At 53.6% G+C, this 14,240-nt stretch overlaps 4 protein-coding genes across 4 annotated transcripts; 2 read left to right on the top strand and 2 right to left on the bottom strand.

Moving 5' to 3' along the window:
* Positions 1-378: 378 nt before the first annotated feature.
* Positions 379-2,013, top strand: CkaCkLH20_02476 (heterokaryon incompatibility protein; the record flags this gene model as incomplete). Its single annotated transcript, XM_038885195.1, has 1 exon — positions 379-2,013. The coding sequence occupies one exon, from the start codon at positions 379-381 to the stop codon at positions 2,011-2,013; it is 1,635 nt and encodes a 544-aa protein (XP_038749126.1).
* Positions 2,014-2,290: 277 nt separating this feature from the next.
* Positions 2,291-3,790, bottom strand: CkaCkLH20_02475 (uncharacterized protein; the record flags this gene model as incomplete). Its single annotated transcript, XM_038885194.1, has 8 exons — positions 2,291-2,816; positions 2,870-2,979; positions 3,035-3,194; positions 3,256-3,278; positions 3,327-3,397; positions 3,448-3,484; positions 3,545-3,570; positions 3,643-3,790. The coding sequence occupies 8 exons, from the start codon at positions 3,788-3,790 to the stop codon at positions 2,291-2,293; spliced, it is 1,101 nt and encodes a 366-aa protein (XP_038749125.1).
* Positions 3,791-5,641: 1,851 nt separating this feature from the next.
* On the top strand, positions 5,642-7,539 carry CkaCkLH20_02474 (FAD binding domain-containing protein; the record flags this gene model as incomplete). Its single annotated transcript, XM_038885193.1, has 3 exons — positions 5,642-5,919; positions 6,061-6,509; positions 6,560-7,539. 3 exons carry the CDS (start codon positions 5,642-5,644, stop codon positions 7,537-7,539), a joined length of 1,707 nt encoding a protein of 568 aa, XP_038749124.1.
* Positions 7,540-8,241: 702 nt separating this feature from the next.
* CkaCkLH20_02473 (flavin-binding monooxygenase-like protein) lies at positions 8,242-13,806 on the bottom strand (the record flags this gene model as incomplete). The annotated part of the gene is made up of 4 exons (XM_038885192.1): positions 8,242-9,509; positions 9,776-10,006; positions 12,031-13,701; positions 13,770-13,806. 4 exons carry the CDS (start codon positions 13,804-13,806, stop codon positions 8,242-8,244), a joined length of 3,207 nt encoding a protein of 1,068 aa, XP_038749123.1.
* Between the last annotated feature and the right edge of the window lie 434 nt (positions 13,807-14,240).

Here is a 14,240-nt window from a genome sequence, read left to right as displayed (position 1 = left end):
ATATTTGCCGTCAGTTTTGGTCCAGACTGGACTATAGCGGACAACGCCTGATCACTCAGTTCGCCCAGGAGGACGACGGACCGACTCCGATAACCATATACCGACTCGATGACGGCACTGAACTTCAAGCTCTCGACAGCCTGCCTGGAGCTTATTCTCTGCACATCTATTTCCATCAAAAGTTCAAGAAAAAAGAAGGACCGAATTTGGGGCATCGAAAGTACAATGTTGAAGTCCGGCTAAAACCAAACCAAGGTAGGTAGGTGCGCTGCAGAAGTCGTAGAAAGACGTAAAAAGACGGCCAGGATACTCACGCTCTAGGGTTCAGTTATCGACTGGCCGTTGCCTCGGTCATTCAGCACCAAGTCGGAAGAAACCATGAGTCTTGCGAAGATGTGGATCAAGAGATGTACGACAAACCATGAGAAGTGCAGAATCCTGCCGCCCGCAAGTCCACGAATTGAACAGCAGTGGTATCCCACCAGGCTGCTCGAAGTCGGACCTCTGACGGAAGAAAGCCCCTGGTGTCGCTTGATTCTACCTCAAGACACGCCAATCCAAGGACCATACATGACACTTAGTCACTGCTGGGGCCTGGCTCACTGCATGAGTCTGACTACCGACAACTACGCTCAACTACTAAAAGGCATACCTCTCGAAGACCTGCCGCAACTCTACAAAGATGCCTTGTACGTAGCTGCGCAGATTGGTATCCGTTACATGTGGATCGACTCTCTATGTATTATCCAGAAAGGGGACGACCTTGCAGATTGGAGGCAAGAAGCCGGTCTCATGAACCAGGTCTATTCCAAGTCCTTTTGCACGGTGTCTGCCGCATGTGCCCGCGATTCAACGGAGTCCATGTTCAACAATCTGAATCCAGACCTCATTCATCCGCAGATTGTTCAGCTTCGTGTAGCTGGCAAAGATGTACCACACCTGGTCTCGGAGCCTAAGTTCTGGAACATGGAAGTCAACCGTGCGTTGATCAACACTAGAGCCTGGGTGTTCCAGGAAAGGATTCTCTCTTCCCGAGTGCTGTACTTCGGCAAAGATCAGATTTTTTGGGAATGCCAGCAGCAAGACGCTGCTGAGATCTACCCGGACGGGACATCTGCCTATGTCGTTACAGGCACACCCAGGTTCCGCGGTGCCTGGCCCGACTACCTATCCCACAGGTCTGCAGACGAAGACGAGGAGCTTCGGAAGCATGTGCAGTGGGTCAATCTGGTCACCGAGTATTCCAGCAACAACATAACCTTCGCCAAAGATAAGCTCATTGCTCTTTCCGCCATCGCCAAAACCCACATGGCCTGGAATGGAGACCAGTATCTTGCTGGTCTGTGGAGGAAATGGCTGGAATGGGAACTCTCATGGTCGGTAACGAGGCCCTTGGACGACTTCAACGCGATGGCTGTCTGTAGGTGCAACCCACTTCCCAAAAAAGCAGAATACCGCGCGCCAAGCTGGTCTTGGGCTTCGGCCGACAGACCTGTGAACCCTGGGCTGGAGAGCAGTCAAAGCCACGATTTGTTGATCGAGGTGGAAGACGTCCACCTGGACTACGTGACTGCCGATATCACTGGACTGGTTAGTGGTGGATGGGTGGATGTCTGGGGCGTGCTCAAGAAGTTGGAACTCATACCACACGCGCTCAAAGGTGTATTGTTTTGGGAGCTGGTCGTCAATGGGATCTCCATCGAGGTGCCAACGTTCGCCGAAACTCAGATGGAAATCAGATTTGACGACACGGAGAGAAATTTCCAAGAGATGGAAAACCCCTCGGAGCTCTACTGCCTGCCAGCTGCGGTGGAAAGGGACGGGGGAATTTACGGTGAACAGACGGACGCCTTGGTGCTGGAACCGCATGATGCTGCACGGGGCATTTTTCGTCGTATTGGGGTCGCTTATTCAGAGGTGTGTCCCGAGAAGATTCTTGTACGCAACGCCAATGAGGGAACTCTGCCTTGCGTCAGATACGAGAACGGTCGACATCTCATAAGGATTATCTAGCACCAGGGAGCGTACCAGTCAACCATTGTAGTAGGTGCTCTATGGCGACGTTGATGTTAGATTCGTGGCAGTCTTTGACTCTTGGACAACCTGCTATTGCTGCTATTGCTGCTGGTGTTTCTGTCGTCTCTTTTTTCGTCTCTATTATCTTCTTCGTCGTTGTCTCTGTGGTCATCTCGAGTATGGTCTTAATTATTCTGCTATGATGTGTTTGGGAGCAACAGCAATTACAATTATAGTTATTTCTTCGTAGTAAATGCCATCATGTCATTAAAACTTATACCCGGTGATCCCTATCCTTATCTGCTTCGTCTCTATCTGACCACCCGTCTTGTGTTGAGACCTGGATCTCCGTACTCTTCACGATGCCCTGTGGCTCTAGGATGTTCTCCGTGCTATCATCCGGTTTCGTCGTCCGACTAGCACTGACCGAGGTGTGATGGTCGACCCCAGTACCGAGCGGCTGCATCCCGCTGCGTCCAGTCCTCCATGTCTGCAGTGCATACCTCGAGCTCTTCGGCCCTGACGCGCCGGCAGTGCTGCTGCGACTCCTTTCGGCAAAGTAGTTGACCAGCGGCGCGAGAGTCGGCACGCAGGCAATGATGATGCCGATGTTGTTCTCGATGATGGACCATTCGATGCTTTTGGCTGAGTCGAGGTAGTTGACCAGGTTCTTGATCGTTTGGATTCGGATCGCTTGGATGATGGTGACGAAGACGCCGAGCACAAACAGACCGAGGAGGACGACCTTCTTTCGGCCTTGGATCTGGGATTTGAGGATGACGGGGAAGGGGAGCAGCATGCTGTTGTGAACGGTGTTAGCGGCTTCAGATGCAGATTCTCAAAGACAACTTACATGACAACATCGAATACAATGGTCAATGATGAGAATGTTAGGTAGAAGGTCACTCCATCTGCGCAGTGTCCTACGTTGGCAGGGATATTCGGGTCATACTGTTTCTCAATCTGTGGCAGCAAGTTAGTCCCCTGAAGATCACCATTGCTTTGTCATACTACTGACCGGCGTGCAAAGGAACAGAAACACGCAGATGAATGCGATGTGTCCCATAGTGCATGCTATCGCGACGATGATGGTTGTCACGCGATAAGCTCCCGCCGGGAAGAATCGAAGATAGGAGAATAGCAAGCTCATCTTGAAACCCCAGATGCCAAGAACATAGCTGAAAGTTAATCGTTAGAACCTCGCATGTTCTTGGGAATGGCATCAGTCTTTTGACTTACAAAGGGCCGCCCATGTATTGCAACTGTTCTTGTCAGCGACTGCTGGTAGCTTGAAATCTCTGGGTGTTTACCTTTCCGAACTGTAGGACATTCTGTGGCGGCATGTCCTTGATAACGTGAATACCCAGACCCCATTTCGTTTCTGGCGACGTTAGAATCAGGGGTTGAAGAAGTAGAGCGAGAACCACATACGAATCACGCTGCAGACGGTGTAACCACAGGCTCCGAGCTGTAATGAGGAGGTCAACATAGAGTCTCAGAAAAAAGTAAACTCTGAAGTCGAACATACCCAAGACACGATGATGACCCAATCATCTAGTTAACATGGGCGTCAGTCAACCATGCTCACGCGTGCTGCCCCTGCTCCGCAGATCCCGATAAACTTACCGTAACCAACAGCTTTGACCACAGTTGTCCTGACATACCACCTCAAGCAAACAAGCAGGAGGGAAATCGACGTAAAGGTTATCGTAATCGCCGCGATCCGTGGTCCATCGGTGGGCGTATCGTCGGGAGTGCCGTACGTCCAGCCCATTTCGAGAGTTGGCAGGGAGGACTGAGAGAAGTCGGGAGGGCCTTCCAAAGACTCTGGATCAGGAGATCCCAGGACAGCCAACACATTAAGTAGAACGCCTCGGTTTCTTCAACCCCCGCGTCTCGAAACCCGTCTTCGATGCGGAGGTGTGGTAGACCCTTGCTGCTACGTGCTTGGAAGGCGGCACTGCAAGCGCGTGGCGTCGAAATTGTCCCGGGGGTGGCTACTAATATTAAGTTGTGGCCGGTGAAGAAGGGAGGCCCACAAGCCGTCTCTAGAGACTCGCCTTATTTTGGCGCGCATAGACTATGGAATGCAGATCGAAAAACCGGCGGGATGGGTTGCCGCAAGTAGGCACTGCGTTGTCAGGCTTTTCCATGTGGATGTGGGCTGAACTGTAGATCTCTCCCCCTTTGCGCAACTGCACTGCATGAGCACAACGCACAGGGGTTGTTGCAGCTTCCATCTTCGTTTGTATCGTGTGATACCATCGTGTTTGATGTGTGCTGTGTCGGTACCATTGTTCGCATTGTATGGAACCTGTTTTACGGTTACATCTTATCAAGTCACAAAGGCATCAAAGCTCACAGCAGGAAACAGCGCACAACAATACGACCGGCCTGTTGTCACCAAACGTTGCTTCCACGGTTACCACGGACTTACGGAAAACTTGACTCCGTTTCACAGAAGTCTAGAATCTTGTACACGAACATCTGTGATATCGATCGCAGAGCCTGGTCATCGGGTTTTCGCAAGACCATACAAATGCGGGCATATCCTCCTTGCCGTGTGTCGTTACTTGCGACTCTGCCATTCACTGGAACGCTCCTTCATATCTCCAAGATATGACGGGTAAGAAGCTATCATTTATCAAAAATTCTGCAAAACATCTCGTCAAGAAATCCCTCCCACAAACCGTGATAAGTGTGCACCCAAGCCGGGCGTGAGTAAGATGAAGCAACCAGGATTCTGACCGAGGTCCAACATCTTCAAGGCATTCCAGCCTGTCAGACCTCTCGAAGCCCTCGTGTATCCATGATTAAGGTTCACGGCTGCTGGTCCGGCCCGCAGGGTTTACGAGTCAAGACCCTGGATCGGCCGACAGCCCAACGGCGAAGTCCGGGCCTTTGTGTCGGGGCACGGAGGAACCAACCTCTTCTTGAACCCCGGGATGCGGGTCTCCCGCGCCGCAACCTTGCAAATGCTACCCCCGCGCATGTATTGTTCCACCGCCAAGATGAATAGTCTCTGATTTCCAGCTGCTGTTGGTTCAAGGGCTGAACAGAAGAAGCAGGGTTACTCGTACATGTTTTATGCGAAGGAAGACAAGCACAATTGGGCTGTTGGCTTCTCTTTGCTCAGTAATAATTGTCCGTACGAACACAAAGCACCAACAAACAGCCGTCCTTGCATATGCAGGAACGACTGCCGGCCGGAAAACTCGGCGAGGCGGCGGTGTCATTGTTTTATTATCCCGCTTACGGAGATCATACCCTGAAATGCGCAAACAAAGTACACATGCGCGCAAACCGCCGCTTACCACTCTGTCTCTGTGTACCTATGCCGAATGTCTTACCGGAAGGATATGTTGCCACTTTTTCTCCATTGAAGATGTCCCAGGACCAATGACGGGGACGAATTGAGGGGAACCTCGAGATTCGAAGAACCACCTCGGGCAGCGTCGCATACGATATTAGAACGCTGACACCCTCCACGGTTTCCGCGCGGAAGGCCCCCTTTTCCCTCCAGTCCTTCGTGTCTCTCTTGCGTCTTTGCACTCGCGGCGGACTTGCGAAAGAGCACGTTCCAGATTCTGTCCCTACACCCTCATCGCCAAGCAAGAGAATCACGATGCGTTCCTCGATTCTCAATCTAGCCTCCTTGGTGCTGACCGGCGGCGGCATCGCTTCCGCTGCCGCGACGGGCTGCAGGAACTCTACGACGTCCTCGTGTAAGTATTTCCCCGGAGACGAGGGATGGCCGTCCGCGGACGTGTGGGCGAAGTTCAACGAGACCGTTGGCGGGCGTCTCGTCGCCACGGTTCCCTTGGGCACGCCCTGCCACGGGGACAGCTACAACGAGACCGAGTGCGCGCGCCTGCAGGACGCATGGCTTTACTCCGAAGTTCAGTAAGTCCATGTTTTTTTTGTTGAGTCTTTTCCCCTTCTTCACCGCGAGTCTGGCGCATTCCACCGGGCTTTTCTCCTCTGGGTGGTGATCATCTCGAAGATGAGATGAACTGCTGCTGACCATGACTCGCGCTTTCGCAGTATGGAGTCCTCCTCCTCGGTCATGGCCCCCCTGTTCGCCAACGCCAGCTGCGATCCCTTCCTGCCCAAGGACTCGCCCTGCACCTTGGGCAACTATGTCAGCTTCGCCGTCAACGCCTCCGGCCCTGCAGACATCGTGGCGGCGTTGAAGTTCGCCGATGAGAAGAATGTAAGGTTCGTCATCCGCAACACCGGCCACGACTACAACGGCCGGTCCACGGGCGCCGGAGCCCTCGCCGTCTGGACCCACTACCTCAAGGGCACCGAGGTGATCGACTGGGAGGACGAGCAGTACGTCGGCAAGGCCCTCAAGGCCGGCTCCGGTGTCCAGGGTTTCGAGGCTATTGCTGCCGCTAAGGAAGCCGGCTTGGCCGTTGTCACCGGAGAGTGCCCTACCGTCGGTCTCGCTGGAGGATATATCCAGGGTGGCGGACACAGTGCTTTGTCGAGTGAGTAGCCTTTCGAAATGGTTGGGTTGTGTGAAACTAACAAGTCTCAGCCGTCTATGGATTGGCTGCTGACAACACTCTGTCTTTCGATGTTGTCACACCCACCGGCGAGCTGGTCACGGCTTCGAGAAACGAGAACCAGGACCTGTACTGGGCTCTCAGCGGAGGCGGCGGCGGAAACTACGGCGTCGTGACCTCCATCACCGTCCGCGCCCACCCGGACGCCCCCGTCAGTGGTGCTAAGTTCGCCGTCACCGTCCCCACGAACAACACGGCGCTGCTGAACTCCGTCATCGACACCTTCCACGCCGCCCTTCCGGACATCGTCGACTCAGGCGTCATGATCATCTACTTCTTCGGCCCCGGCTTCCTGCAATCCCCCGCCATGACGGCCTACAACAAGACCCAGGCCGAGACCGCGGCCATCCTCAAGCCCCTTATCGACTCCCTCGCGACCCTCGGCATCACCTTGGAGCCGACCTACACCGAGTTCGAGAGCTACCGGGACCACTATGACCACTACTGGGGTCCTCTGCCCTCCGGAAACATCCAGGTCGGAACCCAGCTGTTTGGTGGCCGCCTGCTTCCGCGCGCCAAGTTGCCGGACTTCGGCCCGACTGCGCACAAGCTTGTCGAGCTCGGCGTAACCTACATCGGCGTCGGCCTCAACGTGTCTCACTTTGGCGGCGACAACGCCGTCCTGCCGCAGTGGCGCGACTCCATCGTCCAGGTCTCTCTCACGTTGCCGTGGAGCTTCGAGGTTCCCTTCGCCGACATGGTCGCCGAGCAGAACCGCATGACCGAGGTCGTCCAGCCCGTTATCGAGGCTGCTACCCCGGGTGCTGGTGCGTACATCAACGAGGCCGATTTCCAGCAGAAGGACTGGCAGGAGACCTTCTTTGGTGTGAACTACCCCAAGCTTCTGGAGGTCAAGCAGAAGTACGATCCCAAGGGTCTGCTGTACAACGTTGCTGCTGTCGGTAGTGACGCCTGGACTGTTGACGACCACGGCCGTATGTGCCGGAGCTGACTAGCCGAGCCGTGTTCAACCGAACAGGTCGCTCAAGGTCATCTTGAACTGTAAAGAAACTGTAGATAGTGTACATATTAGTGTAACTTAATGACATGTGTACGAAAGCACGTCATCGGAGTAACCTGACCGGTCTGCCTATCTTGTGTAAGTGTATCATATGGTGACTTCAAGGGCCGTCCTTGCTTAAACGCACAATGCTCCTTCCTAGGCGATGATCACGCCTTCCCTAGCCTCAAGTAAAGAATACTATGAAACCCATCTGCTATTAAACATTTGGGACTTATCAGCCACTTCAGTATACTTACGCTGAATAAACAACGAGAGATACCGAGTGATGATAAACACCAACAATGACGACAAGGGCGACGACAACAACAATAAGGACAATAACGACAATAACAACGATAACAACAATAATAGCAATAATGGCGCTGAAGCCATTGCGCAGGTCTAGTAGGGTGTAAAAATGTTTTTATATAAACCTGTTAGACCCATGTATTAAGATCCATGCATATCAAACTGCAGCGCGTCCGTCATTCCATGAATCAAACCATGACCAAATCAAACATGAATCAACTCCCGTGTATGCCCCCTTGATTACAATAGCATCGAAGAACGTCCATCGCATACCAGTGAGCTTCGGAAAAAAACCAATAACGAGAAACCCCTCGAACGCCGTTCGTTATATGTTGCTTATCCTTAAGCCCGGCCGCGATCGTCGTCTCCTCTCTGCGAGCTGTTCGTGATCTGCTTGGTCAACGCGTTGTCGACCTCCACGTGGTCGACGTGGATATGCTTCCTCGGGACCCAAATGACCTGCAAAACTCCGAGGAGGGCAAAGCCGGAGCAACTCCACCAGGCCGCTGCAGAGCCTGCGAAACCGTAGATGATACCGACGAGGGGCGGCGACACCGTTCTGGCGAGGCAGGCGCCGGACATGGCCAGTCCGTTGACCTTTCCGAGGGCCTGGGGCGTCGGCGTCGCATCCTTCAACAAGATCAAAGTTACGGGACCGACGATAATACCGTAGAAACTCTGCATGATCAAGGAGAAGTAGATTCCTGCCTGGGTGAGAGGCTCAGGGAGCGCTGACAGGAACGGCAGGAGGAGGTAGGCGGTGGGGTAAAGGACGATCATCCAGATGAACGAGCCCCAGACGCCCACGCGCTCGACGAAGATCGGAAAAATGAGGCCCTGAATGAGAAGTCCCAGGACACCGTTGACGGCCAAGAACTTCCCGACGTCGTGAACATCGTACCCAAGCCCACCGCGGAGATCGAGGTGTCCACGAGGCGCTGCCGGGTCGTCGAGGAGATGGGTTGGGAGAAGAGATCCAGCAGCCATTTGGTGGTACGAGAAGATGATGAGCGTGGTGATGAGCATGACAACGGTAAAGTTGAAGGTCTTCACCTTGGGCTTCTTGTTCTGCTGAGCACGGCCATTCTGGCGGCCGTTATGACCGTTATGACCATTCTGGCGCAACAACTCCGTTCGCAATTCATCGGGGACAACCTTAATCGAGTGAACGGTTCCAAATGATGAGCGTCGGAGGTCGAAGTCGTGCTCGATCGGCAGAGGCAAACTGGACTCGGCGAAGCGCGGTCTTGAGTGACTCGTCGAGATGGAGCGGCCGCGTCCACGTCCGCGGTCCACGCTTCCTCGCGCGCCTCTTCTCAGCGGCGTTGTTTCGTCGGCGAAGTCATCCTCCTCGACGGCTTCGGTGTTGTTGTCGTCGGTGTACAGGTACTCGTTGGTCTCCTCCAAGAAAATGATGCCCTGGATTACTGCAAAAATAATTGCAACGACGGAAACCACATTAGGCAGCAAGTAGGGGTATCGTCCGAAAACTCCATCCTCCGGGAAAATCGAAGGGTAGAACTTGGCCGGCTGGGCCAGGAATCCTCCCATGGCAGAGCCAATGATGCCACCAAGAGTCCAAACAAATGGTTGTACGGCATACGCCTTCGCTGAGAGATTATTAGCCATGTTACACAGAGCACGGACCAGCCGGTCGCCACTGGGCTGAATTCTCGGGGAAACCTACGCTCATGATCGGGATTCTTGACCATCTCGGCCACCCTGCGAGATATTAGAATGTGAAGAACAATGATATTTAATGAAAAGGGAAGTACTCAAATTGTTTGCATCACGCTTACGTTGCCATTTAATGCACCACCGATAAAACGTGCTAAAAGTGCAACCCAGTATGTCTTCGCGATGCCGAAAATGAGACTGGAGATGGCGACACCAACGAGGCCGAAGAGCACCACAGGCTTGCGACCAACGCGGTCTGATAAGGCGCCCCATCCCATGGAGGTGATGGCTTCGGCAACTGCGTAGGCGGAAACGAGGAGTCCGGCGTAGAACCCTCTATCTTTCTCCTCGACACCAAAGTCCTTCACCATCGCATAGGTGTAGGCGAGGATCGAGTTGAAGGCGATGGGTTCCGAGAAGCGACATATTGCTAATCATGACGTTAGCGGCGTGAAACGTAAAAGATAAGCTCACGTTGGAGTAAGATGGATGAGATCAGGGTGTGATTTACCAAGAACGGCCAGCTGGCGGGTCGGAAAAGCATTGGGGTCCCTGTCTCTTCTTTGAGGCATGATTCGATCTCACGATTCCAGGTTATCTCTCTCCCGTCTTCTTCCTCACTCTCAGGCTGAACGAAGTTTTGGGGAGTGAAAAATGTGATGAGAGTGAGAAAAAAAGAGTAAGACGGAGTGGTTTCTGATAGAGGACGCACCGCTGCGGGGTACGGAGGTTGGGGCAGAGGCAAGTAATAAACGGCATTGACGGCCCGCCGACCGACCCACCGGCCATGCAAAGTCCACTTCACCGCCCTGCTAGTCATCGAGCGATCTGCAGTAGTTCAGTGGCCACATACGTCAGTCGCTTGCACCAGGTTCATCCTGTTACTCGGGTCTTTGAGTTGGCAGTGTCAGGTGAGACGTTGGTGGGTTGAAATGAGGAAGAAAAAAGCTTTGCGGCTCAGTTTTTCGAAAGTCAGAACTCACAAATCGTGAGTTGAGACCGTTGGAGTTGTTGAGTCTTGAGACAAAATCTGTGCTCGGTTCTGAGCAGCAACAGCTCCAGCACTGAACTTCGATCCTTGTCGGTGTCTCACTGTAAAGGCAATTGCAACCGCCGCCAACTCGGGTTACAGTAGCACACGCATCAACTCAATCTCCGAAGTTATTCCGCCTTGGTTGTTGGTTGGTCTCACTCTGCGGGCTGCAAATTTGTGTTCGGTGCGCATCCAACTCACCCAGCCTTTCATTTTTCGTGAAGCAATTCAAATTGTTCTCCTAGCCTTGATCATAGCTCGAGGGGCTGATTCTGAGGGGTTAGTCTGAGGCTACGGAATTAGCTAGCATCTAACGCTTGTAAGAACAATGACGAATCCTTGCGGGACTTACCTAGTGGTTTTGGGATTGAAGCTAACGTAGTCGCTGGCAAGCTTTCCGAGCTAATCAACAGGCGACAAAGACCATGGTATCTGAGTTGTTTTCTGTCACTCAGCTTATCCTCATTCGAGCTGATTCACGAGAACTGCTAGCTCGCAAGCTGACAGCGCTTACTCCTCTGAACGCTAACTTGAAGTGAGAGAGGCTGTGGGTAGTTCATCTCGGCGGCCCGCAACGCATCAATGGTCTTTCGTGGAGTTATCGCGACATTCCGATTTCGCCAACCCCAATCCAATGAATCCACCCGATTGAATGCATGTCTGACATTTTCATTCGGGCGGCCGACAACGCCGCCGCCAATCACCCACCAGCAAGCGCGAACTACCTTGCCCGGATTGGCCAGTGAAAACACCAGAATGCCGGGTTTAAATTGAGTTCTCGCATAATTCTCCGGCTCAGACCCCAGCGAGCATCTGCCTCACTCCATCTTTCCGATGTGATCGAGAGGGTCCCGGCACACCGCGAATCGGCCTTGCAACGTGGGATGACCCCACTGATCCCGCTTCAACACGAACTCATCTGATCACAGAAGCGGGTTAGTCTACGACTTTCTAATGGAGCCTGCCTTTGGTCATAGATCGCGGCGCTTAGATACCTTCTTATGCTCTCAGTCATAGAACTTCTATGTCTATTGTTCGTCAACCCTACATGTCATCTCATATTCTTTTCAATCGAGCACACGCAGGAATACTCTAGGGACGACGATGACGGATAATGACAATGGCAATGGCAACAACAGCAACAACAGCAACAACGACAACAGCGAAGACGGCAGCAATAAAGCAAACGAGGACAACAGTAACGAGGTTGGCGCAGATACAATTCAAATTCAAGTCATTGATATTAATACATTGCGAGCAGTCGCACATAAAGAAACTAAAATTACGAGATACACGCTCCCGAACAGACAAATGAGAATATCCTTCATGTTGCTCAACAACGATTCAGTTCGCCCCCTTGACAAAGCCCAGCCCCGTTACCTCCTTTACATCAGCTTCTCGAACCTGAACCACAACCATACCCGGCTTTTGCGGTCCAAGTTCGACATCGGACTCATCAACATCATGCCCCGACTTCCACTCATCAACCAAGCCACGGAAGTCAGCCGGCAGATAAGGAGACGTGAGTTCCTGAAAGTAACTCGACTTGCGGTGCGTGTCCAACCCGAGATCCTTCATGAGCATATTGCAATACGGCAAGCCCTCGAACACAAAGTCGGGCAGGTCGGCACCGTATCCGCAGGGATATCTCCATTTCCCCCACTGGGTATGAAGCATGATCTCGTCCTCGATCTCCTGCTCGGAAGCCGGAGTACGGTCCAGCTTGCCGCCCAGGAACGCCGCGATCCAGTGTCCCTGGATCGTCGCGCAGGTCGCCGTGCTTACGGTCGAGATCATGCCGGCGAAGGCGAGATTGCGGCAGGATACCATCGTCGAGGGGACCATGAAACGGTAGTAGCGTAGTGGGTTTGCCTCTTTGGGCTGGAATCGGAGCTTCGGTTGCTCTGCTAGGCGTGGGTATAGGGAGAGAACTTTGGCGTCGGCACTTTGGTCGAGAGATCGCTTTTCTGTTGCGGTAATGGGCAGACCGAGTTTCTCCTCGCCCAGCCCGGCGAACTTGATGGTTGACTCCTTCTTCCATCCCGTTGAGCAAACGATAGCCTCGGCGTCAATCTCGACTCCAGATGCAAGAATCACACGATGGGGCTCTAGACGGCTGATATTATCGATGTGTACCCGGATCTTCCCTTCCTTGACGAGGTCGAACAGACTGCTGTCGTAGTTCAAGATACTGAGACCGCTGCCGATCCAGAAAGCAGAGTGCCACGGCTTAAGCTTCTGAAGCTCCGGATGCGAGTCGTACGCGTTCGCGGAGAGAACATCGCCGCTCAATACCTTCCAGAAGGAGTCCACAATAAACCGCCCGACAGCAGTACCGTGAAGAAAGTTCCGGATACCGGGGTACCCGTCTTCTTCGCCCCAAGGGCAGGGGCTGAACCAGGACATCCAGCGGATGTTGAGGAGCTGGTCCATCCTCTTCTTGAAGGGCGTCACGAACGGAGGCGCGATCCAGACGGGGCCGTGGCCGTTCGGGCGGACGATCAAGTCGACTTCCGCCCCGTCTTGGACCAGGGCGTAGGCGACGTCGAAGGCGGACTTGGCACCACCCACGACGACGGCGTTCTTGACGCCCTTGAGGGTGGATGCTTCTCTGCAGAAGTCCTTGGCGTGGAAGAGCGGTCCGCCGAAGTTCTCCTCGTTTTCGTACGTCGGCAAGTTCGGGGTGGATGTCAGCCCCGTCGCCAAGATCAGCTTCTCAGTATCGACGGTACGGGTTCCCGCGGGTGAAGTCACAGAAAGGCGCCACCCCTTCTCACCCAGACGCTCCACGAGATCCACGGAGGTGTTGAACTGGATACGGTCGAAGAAGGCGAAGTGCTTGGCGAAGTCGGTGAGGTAGCGGTGCAAGACGGCCCCGGGGATGTGGTTGTCGGGCTTGACGCCGTAGACGGCCTCCGCCATGGGGAAGTCTGGGTACTCGTAGGTGCCGACCATGTTGTTGGACTTGAGGCCCGGGTAGAGTCTGTTCTGGGACCACGTTCCGCCGCAGGACTCGGCGGTCTCGAGGACGGCGAGGTTCGCGGTCGGGTGGAGTTGGGTGTAGGCCTTTGCGGCGGCGAGGCCGAACCAGCCTTGGGAGTTTGGTGTTAGTGCGCGGGTTTTGCTTTTCGTCTGAGGTTCCGAAGGGGATTCTGCTCACCGGCGCCTACGACCACGGCGTCGTAGGATTCTGTCATGATTCTCGATGAAGCTTGGATTTCAGAGTTGCCTCAAGAGATGTGTCTTGTGAGTTGTGGCTCAAGGAGTGTGAGAAGAAAGCTGTGATGCAAGTAGTGACGACTGAAGAGCTAGTTGCAAGACGGTATTAATGACCATGTATCGTGATACGGTGTGAGGAGATACGAATGAGATAGCGATCGTATGTTTCTACACCGACGATGCTATCAAGCTTCCACAGCGAATGTCACCGCGATAAGGAGAGTATCGCGGTATGAACGGGTCTTCCGAAAGTGCAATTCCCCTTCATGGCAAATGGGTCTCTTTCCGTATACTTAATTACGCCGTTCATGGTGATTGAGGTTCACGGTGAGAGTACCAGCAGTCATGTTCCTAGTATTGCATGAATCGCGCAAGTTCGAACGGTAGTCGTCCGGACGGTGCTTATCACGGA

Source organism: Colletotrichum karsti, assembly GCF_011947395.1.
Source record: "Colletotrichum karsti strain CkLH20 chromosome Unknown Scaffold6, whole genome shotgun sequence".
Taxonomy (NCBI): Eukaryota; Fungi; Ascomycota; class Sordariomycetes; order Glomerellales; family Glomerellaceae; genus Colletotrichum; species Colletotrichum karsti.
The sequence above is the reverse complement of the archived record's forward strand: the minus strand, read 5'-3'. Positions and strand labels throughout refer to the sequence as shown.